This window comes from Lissotriton helveticus, chromosome 3_2, assembly GCF_964261635.1.
Source record: "Lissotriton helveticus chromosome 3_2, aLisHel1.1, whole genome shotgun sequence".
Classification (NCBI taxonomy): domain Eukaryota; kingdom Metazoa; phylum Chordata; class Amphibia; order Caudata; family Salamandridae; genus Lissotriton; species Lissotriton helveticus.
The window spans coordinates 88,250,504-88,270,221 of NC_136062.1; the positions used below are offsets into that span (position 1 = coordinate 88,250,504).

The 19,718-nt window shown below is 46.7% G+C and overlaps 1 protein-coding gene across 4 annotated transcripts in view; it reads right to left on the reverse strand.

The window, feature by feature from the left end:
* The window catches only part of ATOSA (atos homolog A), a 481,732-nt gene that overhangs the window by 131,390 nt on the left and 330,624 nt on the right, over positions 1 to 19,718 (reverse strand). For all 4 annotated transcript variants that reach the window (XM_078684847.1, XM_078684850.1, XM_078684848.1 and 1 more), the window contains 2 exons: positions 17,298 to 17,377; positions 10,230 to 10,338 (listed from right to left, as the gene is read on the reverse strand). In XM_078684847.1, the coding sequence (XP_078540973.1) occupies positions 10,230 to 10,338; positions 17,298 to 17,377 (189 nt within the window). The remainder of the gene's footprint in view (positions 1 to 10,229; positions 10,339 to 17,297; positions 17,378 to 19,718) is intronic.

The window sequence follows — 19,718 nt, forward strand, 5'->3', positions numbered from 1 at the left end:
ATAATTGTGTAGTGAGTCTGCTGGCACGTGATTGGCTGATGTGCCTGGGCCTGCTGGTAGATGGACTGTCTGGTGAGTAGGACGGGGTCTGCAGGGCCCTGGAGGAGGGGGTCTGAGTCAGCCGTAGATGAAAGGCCCCCATCTGCTGTCACGGATGGGAGGGAAGAGCTCTGGTGGTGCCGGGCTGTGCCTGTCAGCCCACCCGCTGCCTCTCCCTTCTGATGGCCTACTGTCACCTCTGACCTGAGGCTGACAGGAGAGGGAAACCAGATACACCCAGGGCTTAGGGCTCGCTTACACAAAGACTTCAAAAGACTTCAAAGCCTTTTCTGTGTATAAGAAGGGGCTGTGTTCCCTTCCAAGTGGTTCTTGTCTTGTTCTGTTGCTGACCTGAATCTACCCGGGGCAGGCGCTGCCCAGCCCCTGGAGGCTGGAGGACTTCTGGGGGACCCCTCTGCCCTGCAAAGGGCTGATGGGGGACTCTGCCCAGCCCCTGGATGCCCGGATGGACTGCTGGGGGACTCTTCCTGACTGTCCCCCTGCCTGCTGCATTTCTTGGAAGACTTTGCTGGTCAATAGCGCTTAGGAGCGCTTTATTTGCCTTTCCTAGCGCTTGGGAGCGCTTTGCCTATTTTTCTAGCGCTTTTGAGCGCTTTATTGCCCCCAAGCGCTGGAGAGCGCTTTATTTGTATTTACAGCGCTACTTGGCCCCAAGCGCTTAATAGCGCTTCAACTTTTATTGGGTTTGGTTTTGTATCGAGGGTGCCACCCCTCGGATCGTGGTTCCCCACCTGCCTGCCTAAAGAGGAGGGCCGCTGCGCTGCCCGCAGCGACCCGGAAGTGGTCGGCCGGCCGGCCAATCCCAGCGCGGCCGGAAGTCCCGCCCCCTGCAGTCGGCGGGAAGAAGAAAGGAAGGCGCGGGAGATGGCGGCGGTTGACGGGGCTCCTCTCGGCTGAGGGAGTCCCAGGGAGACGAGGCGGCCAGTTGGCAGGGCTCCCGTGTGCCGAGGGAGCCCTGCAGAGAGGAGAAGACTCGTGGTCTGCTGCTAGGGGCTCCCGTGTGCGGAGGGAGCCCCGGCGAGGAAGAGAGAAGGCCGGCGCGAGGCTCCCAACATGGAGGGAGAGCCTCGAGGGAGCAGAGACCTGCCGTCGCCTCGCCCGAGAGGGGCTGCCGGTGAGTCTGGGCAGAGTGGGGCAGAAGAGAGGAGGGGCGCCGGGGCACGGTGACGGTGTCCGCCCCCCCCAGTGGCGCGAGCTCGCGCCTGGTGCCAGTGCGAAGCCACGAGGGCTTCAAGGGCGGCCCCAGTTGGCAGTGGGTCGCCCCAGCGTTTTGAGAGCCCAGAGAGGCTCAAGGGGCCTCATCTTGTTGGGCGAGCCCCGAGGCTCGATGGGCATAATTGACTTTGGTGCATCTAGGGCGGCCCCAGTTGGCAGTGGGTCGCCCCAACGTGTGTGAGCCCAGAGAAGCTCAGAGGGGCCATATTTTGTTTAAGAGCCAGATGGCTCCAACGCCCCCAGCTGTTTCAGAGCCTGTGTGGCTCCAACCTTTTGCGCAGTTCGTTCTAGGGCCAGTGAGGGCCCGGGCGCAGTTTTGAATCTCCAGCTGTCCAGCAATTAGTGGGCAGCTGCACCGTTTAGGCGCAATTTCAGGAGAGAGTCCCTGTGTGGGACAGCGAGGGCACAGTGGTGCCCGGCCTTCCCAGCTGCGCAGCACTTAGTGCCAGCTGCAGCGTTTAGGCCCTTGTGCGTGTTCCCAGGTGCCCAGCAAGTAGTGGGCACCTGCTACGTTTAGGCTTTTCTTGAGACTAGGGACTGCCACAGATGGTGGCTTATGTAGGTCTTGCGCAATTGTATGGTTATTTGCACCTCTGAATGTGATTTCTTGCATCATGTCTTATTCCTGCACCTCTGAATGTTTTTATGTGACGTTTGCGCTACTGTATTATTCTGGTACCTCTGAATGTATTTTTATTTCATCATGTGCTTTATTCTTAAGACCGCTGAATGTGTAGGTTTATGCATTATGTGTTTTTCTTTACTACTCCTCTGAATGTATATTTATGCATCATGGGTAATGTGTTCTTTCTTAGACCCCTAAATGCTGTGTGATACTTAGGGGGTTGTTCTTTTTAGTACAGGTGGTCCTAGTGAGGTCCTGGTCCCCTGCGTGACAGTCTCCTAAGGGTTTAGGGTTGCGTAGGTGGTACTTACCTGTTCCCAGTAGTTACTGGATGTGATCTATAACTGTTACTTTGTGTTACAGTGAAGTTTATATACTTTTATTCTAATTTCTGACAAGTATTTCTATATCTGCAAAGTGTTGATTCTGACAGTGGCCCATGTGGCCCTGTCTTGTAAATAATCCCTTGTGAATATTGCCGTGCCAGTTGGCACAATGTACATGTGTGATTTCTATCTGATATGCTTTGACAATACAAAAGTTATTTTAATATAACCTTGTGTGGAGTCTCTTTTGTGGTGTACCTAGTATGTTGTCGCTGTTGTGCGCTGACGCAAATGCTTTACACATCGCCTCCGAGTTTAGCCTAGACTGCTCGTGCCAAGCTACCTAGAGGGTGAGCAGGGGTTATCTTGGCGTGTGACTTCCTTGCCCTGACTAGAATGGTGGTTTCTGCCTGGCTTTGGCATCAGCCTTAGCCTACCAGAAATAGCCGGTTCTAACAGGAACGCTTTTATAGGGCCCAGAAAATACTGGATAAAACCTGGACCTGCAGGCAGTGGGTGTGTCCTCAAGACCCACAACTGATCGGGGCCCTCGGAAACACAATATTCGGATTCTGACACAATTATTCAAGAATTTCAGCCCAGCAAAATCCTTGCGGTGAAACTGCAGGGCAAGCATTTTGGGCCTAATTTGTGAACTGGACAGTAAAAGAAACGTTATCCCATTTGAGGCACGACAGAAAAGCTTTCGAAAACTATAAAAGTGTAACCTATGGCTGGACATTATTCCTGAGCTCTCAGCTCCTCCCAGAGCTGTACTGCCACTCTCATTAATGGGGGGAGACCGGGCAGGGACCTTAGCTGCAGAGCTGCAGCCTCCACGGCGAGTTGCACACACAGTGAACCACACGCACACACAGTGAATTACACTCACGGTGCCTAACTAATGCCTCTTACAGATATATTGTTACACAAGTAGTAACTTCTGCATCTGAAAGAGACATGTTAGTGATAGATTCCTTACCTTAGAATAGATACCCCAGCAATACCAACCCCGGAGGTGGGTCTGTGAACAGAATTACACCAGAAAGTCACGGAGAACAGGGTGGCCAAAGAAGCCATCTCTCCGGACTTGACTGTCAAGGCAATAATGCTTGATAAACGTGCGCAGCGAGGCCCAAGTAGCTGCCTGACAAATGTCCTGCAAAGGAACGCCGCGTCACAAGGCAGTAGTGGCTGCCGTTGCCCTGGTAAAATGTGCACGCAGCCCCACAGGAGGCTCCTTCTTGGCCAACGAGTAACATGCTTTGATGCACAGAACGACCCACCGAGAGACGGTTCGTTTGTGCACGGCCCAACCTTTTTTTGGCTCCCACGTAGCCACCAAAGGGCTTGTCATCCACCCGGAACTGTTGTGTGCGCCTCAAACCACCTTGTCCGGATTAACAGAAAGGAAAGGAGGTTTAGAAGAAAGAGCCTGGAGCACACTCACTCTACTGGCAGAGGTGATAACTACCAGGAAAGCCGTCTTTAGAGTGAGAAGACGTAATGGACAGTTATGAAGGGGCTCAAAGGGAGCACACATCAGATAGATCAAGACAAGATTTAAGTCCCATTGAGGCATTATGAAAAGCACAGGAGGAAACGTGTGTGTAATGCCCTTGAGGAAGCAGTTGACAACTGGGGACTTAAAAAGAGAAGATTGATCTGGAAGCCGTAGAAAGTCGGAGATGGCTGAAAGATAATCTTTGATAGTGCCCAGAGCAGAGCCCTCCTGAGCCAAAGAAAGAAGGACAAGAAGGACCTCAGAAAGAGGGGCAGAAAGGGGATGCACAGCCTTGGCAGTGCACCATGCCACAAACTTGTTCCACCTGCAGGCGTATACAGTCTTAGCGGAAGGATGCCTGGCTGCAAAAATGACATCACAGCCTTTGGGAGGAAGATCGAGAGCTGTCAACTGTCGCAGCTCAATCTCCACGCATGGAGGAGGAGGCTGGACAGGTAGGGGTGGAGGACGTCCCCTGCTGCTGCGACAGAAGTTCCTCCCGAAGAGGCAGTCAGATCGGGGGATTGATCGCCATGCTGAGTAGCTCGGGATACCAGTATCTTCGTGCCCAATCCGGAGCCACAAGGATGACTTTGCCCCGGTCGCGCCGAATCTTCTTCAGCAGTCTGGGCAGAAGTGGTATAAGGCGTACGTACAACAGACCACAGCTCCACTCGCGACGAAAAGCATCGCCGAGCGAGTGCTGCCTTGGAAATTCCAATGCGCAGAACTTATGACATTGCGCGTTATCTTTGGTGGCAAATAGATATAACTAAGGCTCTCCTGACGGCAGAAAGAGACCTTGTGCCACGTTCGAGTTCAGACGCCATTCATGATCCATCATGCACCGGCGACTGAGTTAGTCCGCCCTAGCATTCAGAGAGCCTGCCATTTGTTGAACCACCAAGGTAATGCCCTGATGTTCCAGCCACGTCCAGAGGCGCAGAGCCTCCAGACATAGGGTCCACGGCCCCACCCGCCCTGTTAGTTGCAATACCACATGGCGGTGGTGTTGTCCATGAACAGCTGCAACACACTTACCCAGACAGAGCGAAGGAATGCTTTCAGTGCAAGTCGGATCGCCCGAAGCTCCATAAAGTGGATATGGAGCCGGGACTCTGCCAGAGACCAGAGGCCTCTGATCCCCGCCTATCCCAAGTGGCTGCCTATCCCAGGAGGGACGCATCCGTCACCACTGTATGCTCTGGTTGACCCATTTGCGATTCGTGAGCCACCAGTGCAATGGTCGTGCAGTGCCCTCCTAGATCTGGACGTGATCGGACAGGTTGCCATGATGCTGTGCCCACAGGAACTTCAGGTCCCACTGCAGAGCCTGCATATGCCATCTGGCATGTTGCACTAGCAGGATGCAGGAGGCCATCAGGCCCAGGAGCCAGAGGGTCATCCTGACTCTAAATCGGGATAGAGGCTGAAAGATCGGAATCCTAGCCTGAATACCCTGGACTCACTGCTCGGGAGGATAAACCCAAACCGCGTAGAATCCAGAACCGCTCCGATGAAGGGGAGCTTCTGCGAGGGACTCTGGTGCGACTTTGACACGTTGATGGAGAACCCCAGCAAATGCAGGAGGTTGGCCGTAGTCGGGAGCTGGGGGAGACTACTTCCTGGGGCAAGCCTGCCTTCAACAACCAGTCGTCGAGATAGGGGAAGACTGAAACACCTGATCTGCGCAGATGAGCTACGACCACCGCCATCACTTTCGTGAACACCCGAGGGGCGCTGGTAAGGCTGAAGGGGAGCACGGCAAACTGAAAAAGCTCCTGGCCTAACGTGAACCGCAGGTAACGCCGGTGGGCCGGCATGAGGGGAATATGAAAATATGCGTCCTTCAAGTCCAACGCTACCATCCAGTCTCCAGGGTCGAGGGCAGCCAAGACCTGAGCTAGAGTCAAAATCTTGAACTTCTCCTACTGGAGGAAGCGATGGACGTTCCTGAGGTCCAAGATGGGGCGCAGGCCGCCTTTCTCCTTCTTGGGGACCAGAAAGTAGTGGGAATAACAACCACGTCCCACTTCTGGCCCAGGAATGCGCTTGATGGCACCCTTGGCCAAGAGGGCCTTGACTTCCTGTTGGAGACGCACAAGTGATCCCCCGACATGCGGTCGAACTGAGGTTCCATGGCCGGGGGGGCAGACTTGAAAGGGAGGGAGTAGCCCCTCCAGACGATTTGCAGCACCCACCTGTCCGAGGTGATGTTGAATTCTGCCGCCCATCGGCGTGGGGTATCTCCCCAAAGCTCGGACTAAGAAGGCTTTGAGGCGGATGCTGCGGGAGCGGAGGTGGACTGACCCGCACTCTGGCCCCCTTTGCTGCCACGGCGCCCCCCATGGCCGCGCTGAGGTTGGTTCTGTGCAGGCTTGTGGCTGAATGAATGTGTAGGGGCGCCCCTTCCGTGGCCACGAAACGTGACCGGGCGCGTGGTGGAGAGACCCAAGGACTTGGCCGTAGCCATAGAGTCCTTAAAACGCTCCAGCGCACGGTCTGCCTTATTGCCAAACAGGCGAGTACCATCAAAGGGCATGTCCATGAGGGAACTCTGAACATCCCCTGAGAACCCCATGGGCCGCAGCCACAAGCTGGCAGAGGAAAACAATTTCTTGCTAAACTGCTCCAGCTTCTTTGATTCCTTCTCCGGCGGGGTGGTAGGGAGTGCGCTTTGGGAAGTGGAGGCCTGGATAACCAGGCTCTCTGGAGCCAGACCGTTCGGTAAAAGGCAGAGTCACCCGGAGCCAGGCGATGACGCATGGCCACGTTCTTATACAAAGGAACCCCTGTGGCTAGTCTAGATCAGGTGCCCATCAAAACATCCGTTAACGCCTCATTGAACGGAAGCAAAGGCTCCATAGAACTTGCAGCCGGCTGAAGAACTTCAGTGAGGAGGTTGGTTTGAGAGCGACAGTAGGCAGATCAAGGTCAAGGGCCTCAGCTGCTCTACGGAGCACCACAGTATATGTGGTGCCCTCCTCCATGACAGCAGGAGGAGACAGAAAACCAGGCTCAGAGGAGAGGTCAAGGCCACGTGCACCCTCCGACTCCTCCTCCCACTCCTGTTCGGACTCGCACTGCCATGCAAGAGGGTCCTCAGATCCCTCCCAGTAGTCTCCCTCCTCCACCGCCAGAGGCACAGGCTGCTGCGGCGGGGAAGGGACAGGGGAATACAAATGGTCTAACCGCACCGGTCGGCACCGATCCGGCTCCATGTCCTAAAATTGTCCGGAAAAGCGGGCAAGGGTGGAGGTGGGCCAAACGGGACCCATTGCGGCTCCGGGGCTGGAGCCGCCAACAGAGGACCCTGTGGCGCCGGGGCCGGAGGCAAGCAAGGGCCCTCAGCTGGGACCGCAGGGCCCGAAGGCGCACCGGCGGGATCCCAAGGCCTGAAAAGGCGGTCCATTGCAGCAAGAAATTCTTGCACCTGGGCCAGAGTCGCCGACGGACCCGGATAAGGTGGGTAGGCCGCGGGACTCACAGGCTCCAACAGAGCCGCGAGGGAAGTACCCATGGCCCCCTCATCTGCGTCCAGAGACCGAACGTGGGAAGTCAGAGAGCGTAAGTGCTTCTTCGACTCCTTCTTATGACGTCTCCTACCTGATTCAGAGTGTGAAGACTTCGACCAGGAGGTGCGATGGTGATGACTCCGCGGTCAGTCCCTCGAGTGACCCCTGGACCTCGATCGGCGCGGAGACGACTGCCGGGCCTCCAGCACCTTTCGGGACGCTCCCGCAAACCCTTCGGAGCCATGGCCAGACAATCGGAACATGACCGAGAGTCATTGTCGCGCTCCAGACAGTAAAGACAGATGCCATGGGTGTCGGCCACCGACATCCTACGCTGGCAGGCCCCGAAGGATTTAAACCCAGGCATCCCTACGTGGCACCAGGAATCAAAGACTCAAAAAGAAGTAGAGACAAAAGTCTCAATAAAGTTAGACAAAAAGTGACTAGGGTACGTGCTCTAACTGGATCTGTGCTTGCTGGTGCGGAAAAAGAAAGAACTGACGTCATTGCGCATGGGTGTCGCCTAAGTAGTCTCCGTGACATCATTTTGGCGCTTACGACGCCAGCGACGGATGCGGAGCTGCACGACGCTACATACAGAAGCGCAGTGGTACTGCTGACGAAAAACTTTTCAGATCCAGTCCGACGCCTGCGGATATTCTAAGGAAAGGAATCTATCACTAACGTGTCTCTTTCAGATACATGTTTACACGTTTGATCACTATGCATGCACAGTTTACAGGAACCTTTATACCACACTTTTGAGGAGCATGAAACATTGATGATGTGTGGCACAGGACCAGGGTCAAAACGGACTTGATAATTCTCGCCTCGGTGCCTACTCTAACCAGGGAACACACTCGGCAACTCTGGGCATTAAGCTTGCCTCATCTCTACAACGGCCCCCCACAGACGCCGGGGATGCCTGGTTTCACCTTGGAGATACCCAGAAAGGAACCATCTCACAGGGAAAACCAGGACGGGTTCCCCAGCTGTCTTCAGCGCCAGGATACTCCTTGGAGTCGCAGTGCGCTTTACAAGTACACCCACATTTACATTACGTGGAGATGTGGAATTGGCCCATCTAGCAAATACAACCATACATAACTTTTTCTAGAACGTTGTTCTGACTGTGAGCCATGTCCGATACGGACTCGAGCATTGGAGGTGATATTCTGAAAGTGGTGAAATTGTTTGGGAAACTGATGTACCCGAGGTGCCAAAGCATGGGAGCGGGCTGAGGCCTTGCGCAACTCGAAACGCTCCAAGGCGGAGCCCCGATTGAGTCCAAAGAGACGTATGACATCGAAGGCATATCCATTAGCGATTGTTGGACATCACTCAAAAAGCCAATTGAGCGAGTCTAAGAAAGGTGCTGAATCACCACACTGGTTCAGATTGCCCTACCCAAGCACTTGGTAATTTTGAGAACCGAGCAAATGAAATACTTCGCAGTGTCCTGACTGCCCTGTATAACACACTGGAGGTTGCATTGGAGGTCTTCCTAGACTGCTGCCAATACCTCTGCCACCATATCTCACATTGCATGCTAGTATCTGCTCAGAAGGCAACTGGAGTTCACAGAGTGTAGGGGAAAACTAGCATGCATTTGGCATGAAGATTCTATATTTTGCTATTTTCTGTCTGGTGCAGTGGAGTTTAACCTGCTTGTTAAATCCTGAAATATCAAGCTTGCTGGTGTAGGATGTTAAAGGATTTCCTGGAGCAGGTATGTGTCTCCTCGCTATTTGGCAGTTTACTGAGCAAGATCCTGGTTTTGCCCAGGTGTCAAGCAGTGTGTCAGTAATGGCTTCAATTGAATGGCAGGAGAGGCTCTTATGACTTCTGTCCTAGATGTAGGACTTTACTGATGATATTGGCTTCGATTTCAGTGGTTGAAAGTGTCAGAACAAGGACCTCTGCTGCTCTCCTTATTACCACTGCGAAAGAGGAAGTCTCTTCAGTAGCTGTAGTGTAGGTGAATGGAAGCCAGTATCAGGGAAGGCATTGAGTCCACTGGCATCCTGCAAGTCTAAAAACTGTTTTTCATCATTGTAGACCTGGCTTTCGTCATTGATTGGGTCTCTGTCATAGTGCTGTGGAAGCATCTTGGAATCGGTGAAGGCAAGAGGACGAGGTGGTGACAGCCTCTGTGGAGGGTGTGGTGGAATAGTCTCCCAGTCTTTAGGAACTATCGACTCCTCCCCTGGTGTTGGCGCCAACTCCAAAGAGGGGTTAAGAGGAACACATGGAGCCCACCTCAGTTCCTAAGGGCCTGTAGGCTCTCCACAGGCCTCCTGGAGTCTCGGAACTCCTGGATCAGTTGTGGCATCACCAATGGACCCGGGAATATGGGTTACATCTTGACAAGGGCCAGAGTCAGTTCCGATGACGGAGACTACGTTCGCGGTCTGGAGGATCATGGGGTGTCATGAGACTCCGAATTGTGGGACAGAGGAGGGGAAACATCCATTACAACGCAACTTTTACCACGCAGTGCTATTACAACACAGGTTTTACAACGAAAACCATTACAACGCATTGCGCTGGGGGGCGCTCTAGGATAAGGAATAGATTTAATTTACTATCCAACACCTTCCCTAGTGTCCACGGGGACTGGAGTTGGAATAGTAAATTAAACTATTCAATATCCAACACCCGAAAGCGCTATGCGTTGTAATGGTATTCGTTGTAAAAACTGCGTTGTAACAGCATGCGTGGCAAAAGCATGCGTTGTAACGTCATACATCCCAGAGGAGCAGTGTTTTGATTTTTCATTCTTTTTTGATGTGACCGAGCTGATGACTTGGATCTCGAAGATACAAATCTTTGTTGCAACCCTTAATATGAAATTAACAGCAATTGTGAAATGCTGATTAAACATGCAACTGTCACCTGAATGTATTTCAAGACAAACAAACCTCACTGAATAATAACCATTCATAGTACAACCAGTTGAAACATTTGACAAATCAAGATTTTACCTCAAAATTTCCTAAAAGACTAAGACTTGTGACAGGTGGAGCACTTGCACTAAGAACATACGAATCAAAGTTGTCTGGAATATCTTCTGTGTTTAAATACTGCTGTGTACTGTAAAAGAAAGAAGATATTAAGTGAAAAAGCATAAGTATATTTTAATATGTTATATTGCTATTTTGGCACCATATTTGCAGAACAGTTGTGTAATGCTTTTAAAAAAAGAAAAAAAATAAGAAAATGCAAAATCTTCTAAAATAAACCACATTTACAATATTTTTGTAGTAACTTGCAGAACATCTCAACAGATTTATTAGATCTCATTTTGGCCACCATCATTTAATGTTTTTTGTAAACATTCTTACATATGGAGGGGTGTTTATTATGACAGAAGAAATGAGATTAAGTTAAAGATTAATAACCAATATTCATGAAAATCATACCCCTTAACTACTTTACATGTATTAAAAGTAAATACGAATTCCACCTAACGGGAAAATTGCATAAGCATATTAACAGCTTTATAATGCTTATACAGTGCACATCAATTTATGCTGTACCAGTAGGAGACATACGTACAAACATTTTGTTTGGAGTACTTGACCAAGCAAGAACACAGTAAAAAGGAATGTACAATAAAATAGGAGCCAAAAATCTCAAACTACAAAAATAGCACTAAAGAATCATTATTAAAAAACAGAGTTTACATAGTTTGTGTGTAAAGGATAAAATATCAACTACAATAATATAGGGGACCAAAATATTGTTACAAAATAGGTAGACACAAGTATATCAGATTTGTAACATTAAACAGTATATTAGCTATAAAAATAATTACTTAAAAAAACCCTTACAAAATACATCTAACAGACAAAAAAACATTGTTTTTAATACCTGACAAACAAGATAAAAATATAGGTTTCAAAATAAAGTTGTAAGAAAAATCAACATAATATATAAATACCATTATGAAATAAACAAGAATAACATAAAAAAATTGGTAAAATTACAAAATTTAAAAATAAATCTCACTTTAAAAAATAAACAAATTATAACTAAATAAATAACTTTACAAAACATCACAAACAAATTTGATAAAAAATAAAAAAAGAAACATGCCACTTACAAAGCAATTAAAGTTGTAGGGGTAAAATGTAAAATCCCCATTACAAAGAAAGAAACAGTAGGAAAAGTGTTGGACTTATGTGTCAGATTTACTATTCCCACTGCAATGTAAGTTAAATTGGGAAACGCTCGACATTGGGCAGCTTAAAGTTACTATTTCCACTTCATGGGTAAAATAAACTATATAACATTTGACAATATAAAATTTATAAAATAATTACAAAATAAAACATTAAAAATGTGTCCAAAAGAAAACTATAAATATTTATCAATGAAAAACTTAAAAGAAATATTTGAGTCCGTAAATTTATATATATATACAGAAATATACACACACAACACACATATATATATACATATACACACACACACATATAAGAAAAAACACAACCTACTAAACACACCACAATCCCAACACCCACAAACTAATTTACAAATGCAATACGATAATCAATTAAAAATTACAATAACTATTTTATTCAAATGTATTACATAATTAACAAAATAAATAACTGCCGTAATTAATATTGAAATTAACAAACTAAAAATACACAATTATAATAAATATTTAAAAACTCCCTACCGTTTCCCCCACAAACCTAACAACCAGATGTTGGAAATGTGCCCTTTCTGCAGGGTCACCCCATTATTTTGTAGCCTTTTTGCTGATCACCATGTTTTTTGGCTATAGAACTCTTTGAACTTTAATACTTGTGCTCCTCCTTTCAATATGGTTAAATTGGTATACTCCTGATTGGCACTGTTGACTGTAGAGCTCATTGCATTTTACCCTTGCCAATCAATGGTGACCTGTGATCCCCCTTTCAACATGCTGAAAATTACATATCCCTAATTTAACTTACCTATAAGTCCCTAATATATGGCACCAAGGTGTATCCAGGACCTGTAATATAAATATGTCACAAGTGGACTGCGGCACCAATTGCGCTATCCACTACAGGGATAATGTAACCATTAATGAAAGCCTGCGACCAGTAGCCTGCCTATGCAGGTTTTAACTGCAAATTTGACCTGGGAAAATAACCCCTTTTGACAGGCTTAAACCTTCTTTTTATACATGTATAAGTCACCCCTAAGTAGGCCTTATTGCCCATAAAGGCAGGATGCATGATATTTAAAAGTAGGACATGTAAATAGATTAATGTCTAACTTGTCCTTTTTTCACCAGTATTGCTTTATTGATTTTAAGAAATGGCCGTTTGTAAAATCATACAAGCCTTTTAACAGACATTACATTTATACACACAACAGAATAATTCCGCTCAGGTGCTAGCAATGACTGAGGTATGTGACATCTCCCAATCCTTTAGGGTATACACTTGTGCACATAGTCCGTATCCATCTTCTTCAGTCCGGAGATACAGGATGTGCCTGAGGCCAGTATGAAGGACAAAACATGAACAGAACCATTACAACTCTCCCTTATCAGGGAAACTGAACTATGAAGCCAGGTGTTAGTCTTTTTTATAGACATATTTGTATTGATTTTGATGTTTTATATCTCTCAGTATCATGTTGTACATCTTATACAGGTCTTTCTCAATACAATACGTAAATGCTTGATAACATCACAGTCAGCAGGTTACAATCACATTCCGTCTAGGAAGGTGGCATAGAAAGTAAGGATTGACAACATTGAAATTGTCTACAGTCCTTCCCAACGCGAAGCCAGGTGTTAGTCAATGCTGCAATCTCGAATATTGCCCCTTACTAAAGAGTCTGAGTGCTGTCCACGCTAATACTTGTCCTGGTAGGTACTAGCCTCTCATTATATTTGTACTAGTCATTGGTGTTATATCTTCAGTGAGAAAGGGATTCATGTCGGAATCTGCCTAGAAGAAGAGAGGGGTGAGTGAGCACTCCAAATCATTTGTCACCGCCACCTTGTAGCAGGTGGTCAAGCAGCAGCTGTCTGCTCGTGGATCAGGTAACTCGTAATACGGACAGAGGTGCAGCTCCCCTGTACTATCCAGCAGCAGCAGCCTTTCCCTCACTGCGGACCCGGCCGTCTGCGGGCGGTCTCGGCGGTCCAGCAATGGCCTTCAACAAAGCTGATCCAGGCAACTCCTAATACGGCGTTAGGACCGCTGAGCTCACAGCGCTCTGATCGCCACCACTGGTACGTGGACCGCCAAACTCGTAATTAGGACCTTATTTTTTTAATGTGGTATCAGCCCCAAGAGGCATTGCTCTGGGGTCTGCGCACGGGGTTTGTCCGTAAGCTCAGTCAACATAATTTCCTCCCACTACCTTGCTATTTCGGGCAAGAACCAAATCAAGTTTTGGAAATCTGCTGTCTGCGAGGGGCATCTAGGTCATTTGGGCTCTACTCCTGGGAATATGCGGTTCAACCATATAGCGGTACGGTTTACTCCCCGGAGTAAGCGGTTCAACCATACAGAGGTAAGGTATGAATGTTGTAAGTAGTTGACTTGGGTATACCTAATTTTCAGATTCCTTGACACTGTTTTTACATACCTCATCTCCCCTTCCCACTGTCTTTCCCTCAATTCCTAACCTACAATGGCATCCCATTAACCCCGTAGACCAGGGTCCTCAGTGAGGCGGGACCCCAGGAACATGCCATATAACAAAGTTACCTCCTTCATTACGTCCCCAGTGTCGTAGCAAAAGTCCCAGGGGTATATGGTGTATGGGCATTCCAATAGGCACATGTTTATGCCAACAGTACTTTGTCACCCTGGCCTGTATGTTTACCATGTCCTTACAATGAAAATGCCCTCAAAGCTATTTTGACTGTAGCAGATTTGGCTATTCCATAAGAACACACGGGGGGTGCAATATTAAATACAAATATTGTATCTCAGGAACTTGACTAGATAATAAATAATAAACAAGATAATAAATAATTAGACTAGATAATAAATAAAGAACTATTTTTAATGGTTCTTGAAATCCAATTCAATGAAGTTAGATTTGTTCTACATATTATGGAAAAGTAACTTTAAAACGTTTACTTTTGCCCTTCTTAAATCCCTAGAAACTAATTCTGCATTTTGTTCTCCCATTTCGACCAGCCAGTAATTAGCATTTAAACAGACACGAATGAGGTGTGAACCTGTTCCCAGGCGCAAAACAATAGGCTGACATGAATGGGCAGAGATGATTCCTGTGAACCTGAAAGAATATGCAAAATGGGGCTTGGAGGATTCTTCTTGACATTAAAGTGTCAAGTCCTACTTACTTGGATGACTCATCCTGCTTGACAAGTCTGTATCTGCTTTTCATATGACACTTGCACTTACTACAAAGAGGCCCCCCCTGTCACTGGCAAATATAAGTTGACACTTGGGTAGGACCCTCTGTTGTCTTCCCAGCGAGTCAGGCCCGAATCACAGTGGGCTTCTTTAGTCCCAACTGCCCAACAGACCGGTGCCAAATGGACCTGACTTCTGCAGGCCATCTTCCGAGTCTCTACATGCTTCCCCTGAGGTCATGGTCATTTAAAAGTGTACTACTTTGGTGGATTGTGAGTTAAAAGACTAAAGTCCGAAAGTAAAAATCTCTGACCAGGATGAATATGGGTAGTGTAGCTGACCCGCATTCCATCGCAGTAAGCGTCAAATTGCATCACGGTCCTGTTCTAATGCACCTTTGTACTATCATTTGCCCTTTGTCCTTCTTGGCACTATTTATCCCTAAAATTCAAAACGCAATATCTCTGGTACCCCTTATTGAATTTTGTCAATTAGGTGTGATTTTGTTTACTGAATTTTACGTATTTTTCTAATTTGTTTAGGTATGTTTTATTGTTGTGCCGTTCAACTTTATTACTATTTTAGTACTCCGTAAATACTTTACACATTGCCTCACAGTTAAGCACACCTGCTCTGTGCCGTAGCTACCAGGGCGTTGAGCCTCAGGTTAATTTATGACCTTCACTCCCTCAACTAATACACCAATTTCTTACACCAGCCAATAAATAAATTCAAATGAAATTAAACAAATATTTAAATATAATACCAAATAAAAAATAAAATAACATTACACACAATAGCAACTCCTAAAATAAAAACTAATAAAACATAAGAAAATAATTATACTAATGATTACATAAACTATAGTTGAAAAAAAAAGTACAGAAAAAACAAAACTCTTACTGTCTATATTCTGTCACCTGAAATTTGTGACATCACAATAAGTTTGGCACAATATTTGTGTCCCACAATATTTTTGATTCAGTATTATGATGGAACACCATTAAAGGAGATAGTTTTAGATTAGGACTTAAAGAATTACTCGTGGGACAAACGTAACAACAGAATGCTCAGAAGTGTGCAACTGCACAACTATCAGTCAACACAATGCTTCTACAGGCTTACTAAATTGACAATAGTGTTAGGAAAGTGGTACATGCAAAATGTGTGTATATGCGACTGCAGATATGCAGAGGAATAATATGGGCATTAGAGGCACAGGTGTGGTCATGTCACCATCAGAGGGAGTCTTGACAGAACAGTTAGTGGGCTTTCCCACCAACTTATAATACAACACCTGGGTGGTACTAGAGTAGTAATGGGCAGTAAGAAAGGAAACTTCATTTTACACATCTTCTCATACAGATGTCATTCAGTGTTTCTACTGTTCTGAAAGAGAAATCACACAACTAAAATAAGAATGTGCACAGGACGGAACGCTATTGGGATAAAATCACCTCTACAGCTCATGCACAAAAAGTTCAATTCAATCTGTGCTATTACTATTCAAACCGGATACCAAGCCATTTCATGAACATGTAAGACTCTTCACATGTTCCTGTTAAAGTAGAAATTGCCCTTTTACAAGTCCAGGATTCTTCATTATGTTGTTTATTCCATACCAGTAACCTCCAGGGGTCTATGATGAGTGAACCTGAACCCAGTCTCCATGTGATAAGTGATTGTGTGATACCAAATATACACTCACATGGGGTTCTGCGATTTACATCCTAAGACCAAAGACTGACTTGCTGAAAAGATTGCTTCATTCAGGCTTTTGCCTACATGTCTAGATTTGTATCTTTCATCTGAGGTGGGCATGATATTGATTGACATGACTCACAAATTTTATACATAACCCTACATCTGTTCCTTGCTAAGGCCTTAATCAGGACACGTCCTATGTGGTGGACTGTCATTAGTGTCATCCCCCACACAAAGACACTTACACCCAGCTAGGCTGCTACTAATCAGCTTACACCAAATCACACACCGGTCTGGTAATATAGATGTATTGATTATTTTTCTATATTTACCCAGTGCTTAATTTGTGCCGGTGGTTTCCGGTGCTCGGCACCCGGACTTAATTCTCAAAACAGACACTAATGACAGTCCACCACATAGTGGCGTAGGAGGTCTAATTTTGAGATGAGCAAAACCATACTGTATAATAATCCAATATACATAAAAAATGTCAATTCAGATTATTCCAATCCATACTTGTAGCTTTGAGTGGCCTTGAATAGTCTGAATTGTTACACTTGTGTAAGTGTGAAGGATAGAAGTTGCATTGGTACTGTAATTGGTAGCACTGGCAGGGGTAATGAGGGGTGCAGGCTGCAGTAGCCTTCTGAGAAGGGCCCTGCCACTTTTTAAAGGAATTAAGCATTGCATTTAATGCTATCTCCAGATCACTCTCTGGTTAACTAAAGTAAATGAGTATTCAAATGCACTTATTTTAGATAAACAATAATAGTAACATGAAATACTAATACATAATAACATAACATAATAAAAAATTTTAGACTTTAGAATGTATTTCATTAGCGCTATAATTAAGGCTTGGCTCTGTACCCTAGAGATCACAGAAGTAGGGAAGGACTTTAACGTCAGAAAACTGCTTTAGTCGCAACATCATACATTTATTTGTCCACTAGTATTTGCATATAAAATGTATTTATGACTCAATAAACCCCAAAATATAAATACCTTCTTGTAGACAGGCTTTTCAGTTGCAACAAAGAAATGTCCAGGTCAAAACATCCAGACTTTGTTTTTCTTTGTGGTACCTAGAATAAATAAAACAGTCAAGAATCAGACAATGGCTCATTTAGCAAAGAGTAAAATCTTTGCATGCATAACATTTTGTGTGGAATACTATGTATGTAGTTCATAAGTATTTCAAAGGAAATTCCCATCATTGCACGAGTAGATTAATTATAGAATATTTGAATGGTTGTTTGCCATCACAAAAATTAAGTTGTCACTGTCAGTTCACAGTCCCTTCTTCAAACGTTGTTGCAGGATTCAGCTTCTTCTGGAAGAAACGGGTGCTGGCTATCAGAGCAATTGCTCCACGTGCAAGCCAATGAAAGTGAGTGGGTCATAGTAAGATTTTTTCTTATATAATGCTCCAGTACATAGGCTTTCTTTTGGCTTCTATAGCAGTGTGTTACGGTAGCTGAAGTAATCCTCACTGAAAATGGCAGGACATTTTAAAACATTTTTTTACACAAAAAAATCAAGCAAGAGCGCTATTCCTTCCTACTTGAACTGATGCTAGAATTTATTTTTACCAAATTAGCCCACACATCTCTCAAAATTCTATTTTTGTTAGCATACAACTTTAAAGACTTAACTGCTTAACTATATCTTTTGTGGTGCTTTAACTGGGAAGAGAATGCAGGTAATTAATTATGTCCTGTGCTGTCTGCAGAGTATGACATTGTGAGAAAGTGCCCTCTTTCTGCATGGTTTCCCCCACTTTTTTCCTAACTGCTGATGTGCTTTGAGTGTTCCCTGGGCTCCTGCCAATCAGGTACTCAGGGCCTAAAACTGCATTGGAGACCAAACCAAATTGGCACTCTCTGGCCACAGCTCAGTCCGCCCCTGTCAAAATGGTACTACAGGTACCCAGGGCACTGTGACCCAGTAATGCCTCAAAGGGCAGCAGCACTAATTGTGCTACCCTTAGAGGCCCTGTACCTTTACACTCACCCACTGGCTTTGCAAGTTGCGTGTTTTGGTGCAGAACAAAGTGAAGTGTCAACATGGCACACATCCCTACAACCCACTGCCCTGGCATAGTAAATCAGTCACCCCTCGAGCTGGGTGCACTATACCAGTAATGAGGTGCATGCGCCCTGTACCCCTACGGTGTGTAAATCAAATCTTAGACATTGAAAGTGCAGTTCTGGGAGTTTGTCATTACGAACTCCACAGTACCATCATGGCTGCACTGAAAACTGAGAAGTTTGGTATCAAACGTCTCAGCACATTAAACCCACACTGATGCCAGTGGGGGATTTAATGAAAAATACATACAGAGGGCATCTTAGAGATGCCCCATGAAAAAATACCTACTACTAGTGTCCAGGCTGAGTGGCTGCTTTCAGCTGCAACCACCACACAAGTTTCTGGACCCCTGGGTCGAGAGCCTGCTGCTCTCGGGGGACTAAAACAATGCACATCCTGGGACGAGGTGCCAAGCCTCCTTCCCCAGGATGGGCAGGGTCCACAAAGGGGAAGCTTCAAAGGCTTGCCGCCTTTGTGAGCTTCCCAAGGCCTTTGGCTGCTTTCAGCAACTGGTCACCACCAGTTCTGACCCCCACTTTGGGCGAGACAACCGGTTGGAAAACCAAGTGAGGAAGGGAGATGTGCCCACCTCTGCTAACCCTACCCCTCAGGTAGGGAAGGTGAGGTGAAGCACAACTCTCAGACCCCGCCATCTTGCAGAAGGGGGAACCAGCCAACCAGGGTGAGGCTTATGCCCCCCTCCCACTGAAGGGTGGCATAATAGGGGGTGTACCCACCCCAAGGACAGGACCCATTGGTCCCTCCATTACCTACCTGTAACGGCCCTAAATCTAGTATGTAGGGGCAACCCCGAACCTTGAGTCCCATGCAAGAAACAACCAAAAAGAAAAGAAGTACTGAAGAAGCCGTGCTGAACTAAGACTAGGAGGACGCCCACTGACTTGTCCTCAGCCGTACCAGCCTGTCCCCACCTCGAAGCAGCCCCAGCGAAATCCCAGTGTGTCCTGCAGCCAACAGCCCTCAAGAACCCGAAGGACCTGTCCTGACTTCCAAAGCCAAGACTTTGTTGTTGAGCAAATCTGGTGCTCACAGGAGACAAACTCTGGCTGCGGCCAAATCCACGAGTCTACACAACTCTGCATCCAAAGCCCACCGGCCGAGTGGCCCAACACCACAAGGAGATCTTCCCGGAGATCCTGAACTGAGATCTGGTGATCTCTGACCTTCCTCGAATCTCCAAATCGACACCTGCAGCCCCTTTCTGGAGGATCCCCCAGACTCCCACCGGAGCTGGTAAGAAAGCCAGACGCCTAAAGACACGCATGCACCCGAAGTCTCACAGACTTGGGCGGCCCAACTGATGGTGTCCCAGCA